The following is an 11,777-nucleotide window of genomic DNA, read 5'->3' as shown; positions in this document are numbered from 1 at the left end:
GACACGTCCGCGCTATTGGCAGCTAACATCAAGTTAAGTGGCGTTTGCTTTTCACACGACACTGTGGAACGCCCTCCGCATCTGGGTGACCGCACCTGTGCCGGCGGTCCTATAAAGCCGGTCAGTCAAAAGAAGACGACAGACACTAAGCGCCACCACGATGCTGACTTCCATCCAGCTGATCACGTCCGTGTTTTTTTGGACGAGCACGGGCGAAAAACTTTTCCACCATCGCGATCACTCGGACCTGCAGATGTTCAGCACCCAGCAAGCTCACACCATAATGGACAAATACACAGCAGAGGTAAATTGATATTAAATTTAAAAAATAATATATAGGGAGACCGGGGCTAGTTGTATCACTTTTTATACTTGTATCTATTTCTTGGAATCAATACATCGTGTATAAAAAATGTGTACCAGATGAAAGACCAAAATCTTAGGTATATTTTTTGTATTCATGTCATTTTCATACTTTGTGTCAGTGCAGAGTTATAAGCCATTAAATAGAGTGAACATGTGACATGTTGCCCCACCAATGGGTAAGTTGTCACACTATATGGGGTAAGATGTCACACTGTATTTTACAACTAAGGACAACATTTTCCTTTTTCTCCTGTTTTGTTTTGTTTTTACAGCCAGAGAAATTGTCATTGATCTTGAACATTTACCATAGTCATTGAGCAAACTTTAACATAAAATATTATGAAATAGATTAAACTCCTTAGGACCTGCTGTCGTGTAGGTCATAGCTCTCAGCCTCAAATGCCTGTTTTGCTTCCCTTAAACTGGAAATTTGAGATTAAATTTAAATTCAAAAAATAAAGCATTTCGGATAATGGATTGATGGATGGTTCATCATGAAACTTAAACCAGTCCTGACGTGTGGGCATACATTCCAACAACAAGTGGAAAATCCATTTTTAAACAATGAAACAAAAGTAATTTCTTCACTCTTCAGACTCATCATCTGATGGGCAATTCTGGCATATGTTAACCGAGTTGCCAAAGGTGCATTTTTCATTGGCCCATTCTTTGCTTATGTGACAACAAACCCCAAAATGATTGAGACAAGTTGCCCCAAACTACCATGTCGGCAAATGCTTGCTCTAGTTTAGTTATCTTAAAACTGAGGCATGGCAATATGCCTACACGAATCTCTCCTCTAACGAGTCCACATGATTTGCTGCTCGAATTTCTCTATGTACGACGCCTGTTTCAAAACATATGAAGTTGAAAATGTTTACTTTGGGTTGTGCAAAACAGATAACTGGCACTCATCTCAGCTCACAACGTGCTATTCTCTTCTCAGGCGGTACACAACCCCCAAGAAAAGTAGTATTCCACTTTTTCATTGCGCCCTCTGGTGGAGAAGAAAATCGCAACGTAGCTCCGGTCTTCCTACTTATGCTAATACGATTCATCCCTATCTTGTTCAGCTTTTCCTCTCCAGATACGGCTTCATGAAGCCGGTGATGTGGGAGGAGACGCGGGACAGGTACGAGGCTCTCGACGACAATGACGGTTTCCTTGACGACCTCCAAGCGAGCGTCCAAGAGGGGACCTCGGTCCCTCGTTCCAGGGATCGCCTTCCTTCAGATGGAGCAAACCAAGCTTTCACTGCAGCACTTCAAGACTTCCAAAGGTTGTCTGGGCTGCCGGTGACGGGTGCGTTCGACGACGCCACCAGAGAGGCCATGAACAAGCCGAGATGCGGCGTCCCCGACAAGGAAATGGAGCAGGAACCAGAGGACCCCGTGGAAGCGTTCGGTCCTGAACCCGAACCCGAACTTGAGAGTCTGGCCTTTGATGTTGACAACAGCACCAGTCTGGAGACGTTTAACGAGACTGATGGCAACTACACAATAAGTGACACACCGCCTCGTGGTGCTAACGACTCTGAAATAAACCTGGTGAATATTAACAGCACGGCAAGTGACACCAACGACTCCAGCCTGGATTTCACAGCAAAAAACACCTCCACGGACAACCAATGGGCAAAAACACGGCCGAGCCCAGCGGCGGCACGAAGGAAACGCCACCTGGCCGCCCTGGTGTCCCAGCGCAGGCGGCGCAAGAGGGACTTGAGCGAGACGGGACACGTGGCCTTCAGCAAGAACGTCCTGAAGTGGCGGCTGATGGGCGAGGGCTACAGCAACCAGCTGTCCATCGAGGAGCAGCGCTACGTCTTCAGGCTGGCCTTCCGGATGTGGAGCGAGGTGTCCCCGCTCCAGTTCGCGGAGGACAACCGCTCGCCGCTGGAGGACATCGACGTCAGGCTGGGCTTTGGCACAGGTATGGCAAAAATGCGTTGGCGCTTTGTGTTGGCTGAGGTCGGAGCAGAGAGGTGGCGGCGACGTCACATGACTGTATTTTGCACGTCATCAAAGGAAGACATCTGGGTTGCAATCAGAGGTTCGATGGCAGCGGTCAAGAGTTTGCCCACGCCTGGTTCTTGGGCGACATCCACTTTGACGACGATGAACATTTTACTGCCCCCAATAGTGGCAGTGGAATTAGCCTCCTCAAGGTGAGTGTCAAGGGGTCCCTTGAGCACATTCTTTGCCGAACAAAATACAATAAAAATGCTTTTTAAAAAACGAAAACTAACTGAAACAACAATTTATGTTTACAAAACTAACTAAAACGAACTATAATTATAGCGAAAATGTCCTTCGTCTTAGTCTTTGGTATTGAACTCATTTGATCCCAAAAACGTATAAATACGTTTTAATTTAAATGTTTTAAGTGTCCCAAAGATGTATTGATATACGTTTTTATGTTGTTGTTTTTGAATGCTAGAGCATACAGAAGGCTTTGATGCAGCCTCTGAACTGAATGGTAATGGCAATGGTAGTTATTACAAAAAAATGGCCAGCAGGTGGCAGCAGTGTGTAAGAGATCAACTATGGCCATGTTGCAAACAAGCTCATTTACTCACAGTTCTAAACAGATTTGTGAATAATGATGAAACTCAGCTATATTCCAATGCTAATTTCTGCAAAACAGAAACAGATAATAATATTTAAAAAATTCCTGATGAAAGAAGAGACGCTAATCTTTCTTTTGGTCGGTTCCATGTTTTTATAGCAATAGAACACAATATTCTGTGGGCCTTGCAAAATCAGTCCAAATCCAGTAAAACAGCCGGGAGCGAAGGGGGTCGCTTCAGTGAAAATGGCTGCGAGAGAATGAGTTAATTTAATACATGAGCCTTTGGGGATGATTTTACGTAGATTTATTTGGATATCAACCGGAATAAGGACGTTTGAAAGTGTGTCACACAGAAGTAACGTCATGTAGCAGCAGCCAATAGAAAAGCACCTTCTTGATGACGTCGCTCCTCGGTGACAATTCGTGCTTGACTTTTGGCTCGCTCTTCCGAATTGTTTTCATTTTTTTATTTTTAGCATGGTGTTTATTAAATATTGCACACAAGTAATACGTTTCTTTAAATTTATTTTTTTACTAATACTGAAACTAACTAAAATCAAGCATTTTTAAATAACTAAAACTAATAAAAACTCACAGAACCATCTTGAAAACTAATTAAAACAAACTAAATAAAAATAAAATAAAAACGAAATAAAATTAACTGAACTGAAAATTCTATAAGAATCCTTCTTACATCCTGACCGGACTTCTTTTGTTAGGTGGCGGTTCACGAGATTGGACACGTTTTAGGGCTGCCCCACATCTACAGACCCGGCTCCATCATGCAGCCCAGCTACCTGCCCCAAGAGGCTGGTTTTGAAATGGGCTGGATGGACAGGAAAGCCATACAGAACCTCTACGGTGAGCAGTGTCCGGGTTTTCAACAGGCACGGAACGTTCTCCAATCAAACCCTGTTTCGGTCTTTCTTCGCAGGGGCCTGCAAGGGCCGCTTCAGCACCGTGTTCGACTGGATCCGGCGAGAGACGACCCCCTACGGCCAGGTGGTGGTCCGCTTCAACACCTACTTCATGAGGGAAGGCTGGTACTGGCTGTATGAGAACCGCAACAACCGGACTCGCTACGGCGACCCGGTCCCGCTGCGGATCGGCTGGCGGGGGCTCCCTGCGGACGGAGTGGACGCCCATGTGCACGTTTGGTCCCGGAAACAAGACGCCGTTTACTTCTTCAAAGGTACGACGCCACTTTATTGTCCAATACTGTCAACCCCCCGTTTGAGAGATTGCATAAAAAGTATTGAAAATAGTTTTTCCTCAGCCACACGTTTGACTCTAAAAGTCGATTGCACTCCCTCAAGTGGTAAACAAAGTCCATCATTCAGTCCGAGGCAAGGAACAAGAAGATTCTCATTTTTTTTTTTTTTTTTTCTTTTTTTTTAATCTTCCACTTCCAGTAAGGAAGAACACTCTAAAAACAGTTCGGTCAAAAGTAACTCAATTATGAATCAAAAATGGACCAATCCACTTTCTGGGTTGTTCTATACAAAACGACCCAATTTTTGGACCCAAGTAAAGGATCTGACCAATATTTATGAGTTGTTTCACACTAAAAGACCCATTTCCTGACTCAAAGTTTTGAATGGAAATTGTTCAATTTTTGACCCATAGTTTTGACTTATTCTTAACCCAACTGTTTTGAATGATAATGTCAAACTGTGCATATGTTCAGTTTACACTTCTTTTTGCCCCTAGAGGGCAGTAATGCCTACTGTATGGCGCTGCACAGTCGGTTGTTATGTTGAAAGTAATGCAAACGAGACTAAGTGCCATTTCTGCAGAAATTGCGTGGGAAGGCTGAAAGCTAAATGCTAATAGCAGAATGCTAAGATGAATACTTTTGAAGTCAATTGAAAGATAAATTATGCAAAAATGACAAAGTATTAATTGTAGTTGAAGGACAAATGAATAAAAAGAACACTTGAACCCGGGAGGCATGCATTTTTTAAGCAAGTTGAAATTTATGTGGGAAAAGTTTTATCTGAAAGAACCCTCCATTCATTTAGATGGAAAAGTATAACTAATGATTTCCAATTGAAAAATTGATATGAAATTCCCAATATGTGACGCTTCAGTCGTGGACGTCCTCTGTTCTGACTCAGGTACTCAGTTCTGGAAGTACGACAGCGACAACGACAAGGTCTTCAGACAGGACCCGGAGGGCCACCATTATCCCAGGAAGATCTCCGAGGCTTTCCCGGGAATCTCTGGTCCGATTGACACGGCCGTTTATGACCGAAAGGACTCGCGCATTTACTTCTTCAAAAACACTCTTGTAAGGAACGTCATCCTGTGGCAGATTTTAAACATTAAGAATTGTAAACTTAAAGTCACGTCCTCCGACAGGTGTACGCTTTTAGCGTGAAGTCCGACGGCATGGCACCGGGTTTTCCCAAAGCCTTCCGCGAGGTGTTCCCGCCAGTGTCGAGTGGGGACCACCCGGGTGGCAACATCGACGCCGCCTACTTCTCCTACGCGCGCAATGCCATCTTCCTCTTCAAGGACCGGCGCTTCTGGCAGGTGGCGAGCGGTCGCGACCGACGCCGACGCCCCTTCCTGCCACGTAACGGTTTGCTGCCGCACAAAGAAGTGGACCAGCACTGGTTTGACATATGCAATGTCCACCCCACCGCACTCACGCTGAAGAGATGAAGAAGTACTTGGAAAGTGAATTCAACCACAATTACGGCGTATCTGGAAAGTATTCACAGTGCTTTAGTTCTTCCTCATTTTGTTAGGTTGCAGCCTTATTCCAAAAGTGAATTCAATTCATGTTTTTCTCAATATGTTCCAGGTCATGTTTGTAAATGAGAATGAGTTCTCAAACATTATTACCATGGTTAAATAAATACGGAGGAGGAGAAAAAAGGGTGAAAAGAGAAAAAGAATTGCAGGATTCTGACTTTATTCTCAGAATTCTGACTTTATTTTCAGAATTCTGATTTTATTTTCAGAATTCTAACTTTATTCTCAGAATTCTGACTTTATTTTCAGAATTCTGACTTTATTTTCAGAATTCTGACTTTAATCTCAGAATTCTGACTTTAATCTCAGAATTCTGACTTTAATCTCAGAATTCTGACTTTATTTTCAGAATTCTGATTTTATTTTCAGAATTCTGACTTTAATCTCAGATTTCTGACTTTAATCTCAGAATTCTGACTTTAATCTCAGAATTCTGACTTTATTTTCAGAATTCTGACTTTAATCTCAGAATTCTGACTTTAATCTCAGAATTCTGACTTTATTTTCAGAATTCTGACTTTAATCTCAGAATTCTGACTTTAATCTCAGAATTCTGACTTTAATCTCAGAATTCTGAATTTATTTTCAGAATTCTGACTTTAATCTCAGAATTCTGACTTTAATCTCAGAATTCTGACTTTATTTTCAGAATTCTGATTTTATTTTCAGAATTCTGACTTTATTCTCAGAATTCTGACTTTAATCTCAGAATTCTGACTTTAATCTCAGAATTCTGACTTTATTCTCACTGACTTTAAAGTGAGAATTTATAAATAAATAATAAAGTCAGATTTCTCACTGACTTTAAAGTGAGAATTTATAAATAAATAATAAACTCACTTCAAAGTCTCTTTAAAGTGAGAACTCTGAGAATAAAGTGAGAATCCTGCCAAAGTTTTTTTTTTTCTCTCTTCACTGGCCTTAATCCTCTAACATAAATAAAGGTTAAATAAAAATACAAAAAAATGTTCCGCAGAACGACAAAATAAAAAGACCCTCGATGACAAAAGCAACCATTTTGTTGGCTACAATAAGTCTTTGAGGCATGAAAATAAAATCAAATTATCCATTTGCCGCTGCAACGGATGACTTCTTTACACCATCGATCATAATAGTGCCTTCTTGTAATTTAAATGAAAAGTGATTGAAAACGAGCAGCGGCTTTTCTTTGTGCCGTTTCCATTTCAACCTCATCATGCCGGCGCGGCGCAACACAAACAAGACATTGATTGGGTAATCAATACCTACCTGGAACACTTATTAATTCAGCTGGTTTCGAAGGCGTTGAGGGTGGCGTGGCGGTTTGAGAGCACCCGCGGGAGGCCAATCACCAGCACCAATCTTTCTGCCGTGATCAAATGACAAAAGGGTTGTTTTAATTAACGGTGGTGCCGGTCAGAGCTTTTGCCACCTGGTATGTACGTGCATCATGGTGAAAAGGTCAATACCAGTGGTTCTCAACCTTTTTTCAGTGATGTACACCCTGTGAAAAAAAATTTCAACCAAGTACCCCCTAACCAGCAGAATTATTATTATTTTTTAATCGAGTGCTGTGCCATCATCGCATATCTGATTTATTATTAAACTTTGGATTTCTATGTGTATTTATGTGGTCTCTTGAACTACTTGGAAATAAAAAGATGTCATAAAAAAAAAAAGAATAAATAAATAATTTAAAAACAGATTATTATCAACATAAAGTGTCATCTTTTGGGATCATAGTAAAGCTCTGTTCTCAAAAAGAAAGAATTAACTGAATTTTAAATAAAGTTTTCAAGTGATTGACAGCTGATTCTATGTGGCATATTACAAGTTGGGTCAAACCATTTTGGTTCCTGCTGGGATTTTAGGACACCGAAAATAAATTGGGTACTCTTACCCTCATTTGAGAACCACTGGTCTCAAACCCAAGCATCCACCACTGACCAATGACAAACCAACAACACTCCAATCCAATCCAAGGGAATTCATGCAAGTAGTGTTTAAATTGCCCCAAGATTTTTCCTTATTCATGGCCTCACTTCATCTGCCAGCCAAACGTTGAATAATTAAAGGAATTATCAGGCCAGGAGATCCAAAAGCCCCTCAGAAATGTGTCATGCCCCTGAGCAAAGCCTCGTCGGGTGGGTGGGGGTTCTGCCTTATGCGACGAATAGAGCTGCATACCCGAATCACGTCCCGCCCACGAGGAGCTTTAATGACGCCACCGACGGCAAGCGATGGTTGACTGGCGGAAAACAGCGGGATGCCACGCACGTCAAGTAAATTTAGCATTCCGTCCCCAAATGCCGCGCTCCTATTTTTCCCCCCCGACGCCGGTTTGCAATGTCGCCAGATTCCGGGCGAGCTGTTTTGCGCAAAGAATGCGACTGACGCAACATTAATCTCCCGCACAAAACAGACGCCTGGCACGAGCGCGGCCCGGCGAGGTGGCAACGTCGCTCCCGATTTCTCAGCGCTCCGTCACCCGGCTGTTCCGCTCGCCCTCCCCAACACTCCAAAAAAATCTTTAGATCAAACAAACAAAAAAATGAAAAAGAGGCAGAAAAAAGGAGGTTAGAACTTCCAAGCGCTCTCTTTTAACAATAAGGCGTGACCTACATGGGAGGGAGTCGGACTGCCTGCTTTTCCGGAATGTGTTTAATGGCGAGAGTTTAACTCCCAAGAACGTATAAAATACAGTCTATTTTATATACTACCGTGCTCCCAAAGACGTATTTATACGTTTTTTAAAATTATGTTTATTTTTATGCTAGAGCATACAGAAGGCTTTGATGCAGCCTCTGAACTGAAGAGAATGCTTAAAGCAATGGTAGTAATTACAAAAATATAACAGATATAAATATACTTTTTTTCCTGATTAAAGAAGAGACTCTAATCTTTCTTTTGGTAGGTTTCATGTTTTTATAGCAATAGAACACAATATTCTGCGGGCCTTTCAAAATCAGTCAAAATCCAGTGAACTAGCCGGGAGCGAAGGGGGTTGCTTCAGTGTAAATGGCTGCAAGTGAATGAGTTAAAAGGGTGGGAATGATGCGCTCAGCCACGTTCTTTAGAACCGACTAATCAATGCGTCGACTGTATGACTGTGCAGTGATGATTATAATTTAAAGAGGATTAGGGCCAGTGAAGACTGAAGAGGAAAAAAAAAGGTGGCAGGATTCTGACTTTATTCTCAGAATTCTGACTTTCTGACCCCCCCCACAGAATTCATAGCTCTATGTCACAAAGTCAGAATTTAAAGTGAAAATTCTGAGAATAAAGTGAAAATTGTCACTTTAATCTCAGAAATCTGATTTTAAAGTGAGAATTCTCAATTTATTCTGAGAATTCTGACTTTAATCTGAGAATTCTGGCTTTGTGGCGTAGAACCATGAATTGTGGGGGGAAGTCAGAAAATCTCAATTCTGACTTTAAAGTGAGGATTCTCACTTTAAAGTCAGAATCCTGCCAACCTTTTTTTTTCTCTTCACTGGCCCTAATCCTCTTCCCTAAAAAAAAGGGATGATGTCATCGATTAATTGTTGTCGACTATCATTACCATAGCGTCGGCTACAAATATTCTGAAGTCATTCCACCTCTAATGTCCTTCAAGGTGAAAAGCATGCATATTTCATCGAAGCGTTTTGAAACAAGTGAGCAGGGGCGGAAATAAACCCCACGGCTGACAATGACATGCGGAATTCTCCTCGGCTGACATTCCTGATTTGGGAAAACTCTTGCCGTGTGCTAGGACAGCCAGTGCGAATAAAACAAATAAAGTTGCCATTGCAGCAGCATTTCATCACGCATCACGCCATGCAAATGCGTTACATGACACTTTCCATTTGCAAGGAGGGAGGGAGAGAAGCCAGCCAAAGCGTGGAAGGAATTTTTTCACGGAAATCTTTGAGCGCCATATGCCCGTTTGCCAGGGGGGGAGGGTGGCGGGACACCAAGGGTGGGCTAAGCCTGGTGGGGGGAAAAACAACGAGGCAAAGCATAATATCCTCATAGACTTGGGGCGGGCAACCTGCTGTTATGGTTTTATGCACGCTCACCGGACACTTGATTAGGTACACCTGCACAATGTACAATTGCTGACTGTGGCTCTCCTTTCTCCTTTCGTTTGTACAATGGGAATTTGACTTGTTGCTCTGGCTTTTTTTTTTTTTTTTTTAGGTAAAAGTTTAGGGCCCAACCGATATTAGCTCTTAAAAATGTTGTATTTTTATTTTAAACAGAGTATTACAACAAACATAACGACATTCAACCCCCTCCCCAAAAAATACTTTAATATTAAATTAATTTTTTTTCCCATTCAAAAAAAATATGGCTGTAATTTGTCTCTTTATTGTAAGTGTTAAGGGACCCCAAAACATAAATTTTAATCATGATGTGTTTTTAAATAATCGGTAATTGGGATTTTATTCGGCCAAATATCGGTCAGACTCCACTGCTAGATGGCAGCAGTGAACTTCACAACATCAGGTGGTTACTAGCAAACGTGAAGTAAAAAAAAAAAAATTGCCCTCCACCAAGTAAATAAAGAAAATCTGTTCATTTCTTTACATTCTATTTCATTAAGTTATTATTTTTGTTTTTATATAGTACAATGCTGTACATTGCTGTTTATCACATTTGTTGGTATTTTGGGGAGTCGTTACAGAATAAGGATATTTCAAAAAAAATGTATTGGAAAAAAATTAAGATATGCGTGATTTGAGTTACGACCATGCTCACGGAACAAATTGAACTTGTAAATCAAAGTAGCACTGTATAGCGCTAAAACCACTCTGGGTTGTGATGTTGACAGTCCCCCCTCACGCGGGCAACCATGCGTGTCCCCGCCCACTCCTCCTCGACTCACAGCTGCCACTCAAATTGACAACGGCAAAGCCCCCTTGTCTGCGCCAAAGGTTAAAGTTCACCGTGAGGCGGGGCGGGGCGGGAGACGCGGAGGGGACAATTAACAGCTGAATACCGCCAAGGTGGCGGTGTGGAATGCGTCGTGTTTATTAGCTACTTAGCGAGCGGCTAAATGCTACATAATGCATGAGGCTGCACAATGCTTAATTACATCGGCGTGATTGGGATTCCTCATTCCGGTGTTTGATGGCGGCTCCCTGGGGAAGACGTGTAATTACAGACTTGTTTTCATTTGGACCAGCCTGCAATGTGGAGCAGGGATTAGAAGTTAGTGATTGTTAAAAGGCACACCTACACTTTGACGGGGCAAAAAAAACAAACAAACAAGCATAATTAATGACTAGATACAACGTGAAAAACACCTTGGCTACCTGGAGGCAGTTGAATACAGATTGAGGCAGTCAACATTTTTGAGGAAGCCACATGATTGGTGGTTCTTCACAGAGGATAAAGAATACATGTATGTGAATATTTAAATAGTATCTGTCTCCATGTGCTGGTCCACTGCTCGTGTTAAAATATCCAATGCTCAAAGGGTTACGATGCTCCGACGACGTATTAAGGCTGGCAGGGTGGGGGCAAAGAGAAAAAAACATTAGCCGTTCTATGATGTTTGTTAGCTAAACGGACTCATTAAGCAAAGCTAAGTGCTTGTTTTATATTCCAACAGCAAACCTTTTTTTTGGGTGGGCGTCAATTACTCGCGGATTTTTCCAGATGCTCTCGAAAAAAAAAAAAATCCAAGTCCATATATTGAACAAAGATCCACCTCATCATCCATGGAAGCGGTACGAAGGTTACTGGGGGGAGGAAACGGGCGCGCTGTGACCACTTTGATACCTGGCCGCCGGATTTGTTACAGCAGACAAACAAAAAAAAAAATAGAAGATGACATTGTTAGCTTTGTAAAGGCAGGTGTACCTACCTGTAATAATTGTGAGGCTCAAATGAGGCAGTGAAAAGCGAGAAGTTTAAAAAAAAAAAAAAGACCATATTTGTCTTTAATGAGCAGGCAGAGGAAACCTTCTGTTCCTATTCCTGACTGCAGCCGCAGCACATGACAGACACGCTAATTGACTTTTTTTTATTGCTTAATCTTTACCGCTGTAATGAAGTTGGGACTGTTATGTTTCTCTCATTACCTTTTCATTAAAGATATGACCAGGAAATGCCGG

At 42.0% G+C, this 11,777-nt stretch overlaps 1 protein-coding gene across 1 annotated transcript; it reads left to right on the top strand.

The window, feature by feature from the left end:
- The first annotated feature begins 84 nt into the window (after positions 1-84).
- On the top strand, positions 85-5,813 carry mmp21 (matrix metallopeptidase 21). Its single transcript, XM_086064818.1, has 7 exons — positions 85-304; positions 1,440-2,295; positions 2,391-2,530; positions 3,654-3,795; positions 3,869-4,126; positions 5,052-5,224; positions 5,296-5,813. Exons 1-7 carry the CDS (start codon positions 161-163, stop codon positions 5,599-5,601), a joined length of 2,019 nt encoding a protein of 672 aa, XP_085920944.1. The 5' UTR covers positions 85-160; the 3' UTR covers positions 5,602-5,813.
- Positions 5,814-11,777: the final 5,964 nt, after the last annotated feature.

The sequence above is a fragment of the Leptonotus elevatus genome, chromosome 20 (genome assembly GCF_054856555.1).
Source record: "Leptonotus elevatus isolate MCC_2025b chromosome 20, RoL_Lele_1.0, whole genome shotgun sequence".
NCBI lineage: Eukaryota > Metazoa > Chordata > Actinopteri > Syngnathiformes > Syngnathidae > Leptonotus > Leptonotus elevatus.
The sequence above is the reverse complement of the archived record's forward strand: the minus strand, read 5'-3'. Positions and strand labels throughout refer to the sequence as shown.

Bases quoted from the DNA above. Each gene is read 5' to 3' on its own strand.
- mmp21 (XM_086064818.1), top strand. From the start codon at position 161: ATGCTGACTTCCATCCAGCTGATCACGTCCGTGTTTTTTTGGACGAGC. The intron at 305-1,439 runs GTAAATTGATAT...TATCTTGTTCAG, and splicing joins TGGACAAATACACAGCAGAG to CTTTTCCTCTCCAGATACGG. The intron at 4,127-5,051 runs GTACGACGCCAC...GTTCTGACTCAG, and splicing joins CGCCGTTTACTTCTTCAAAG to GTACTCAGTTCTGGAAGTAC.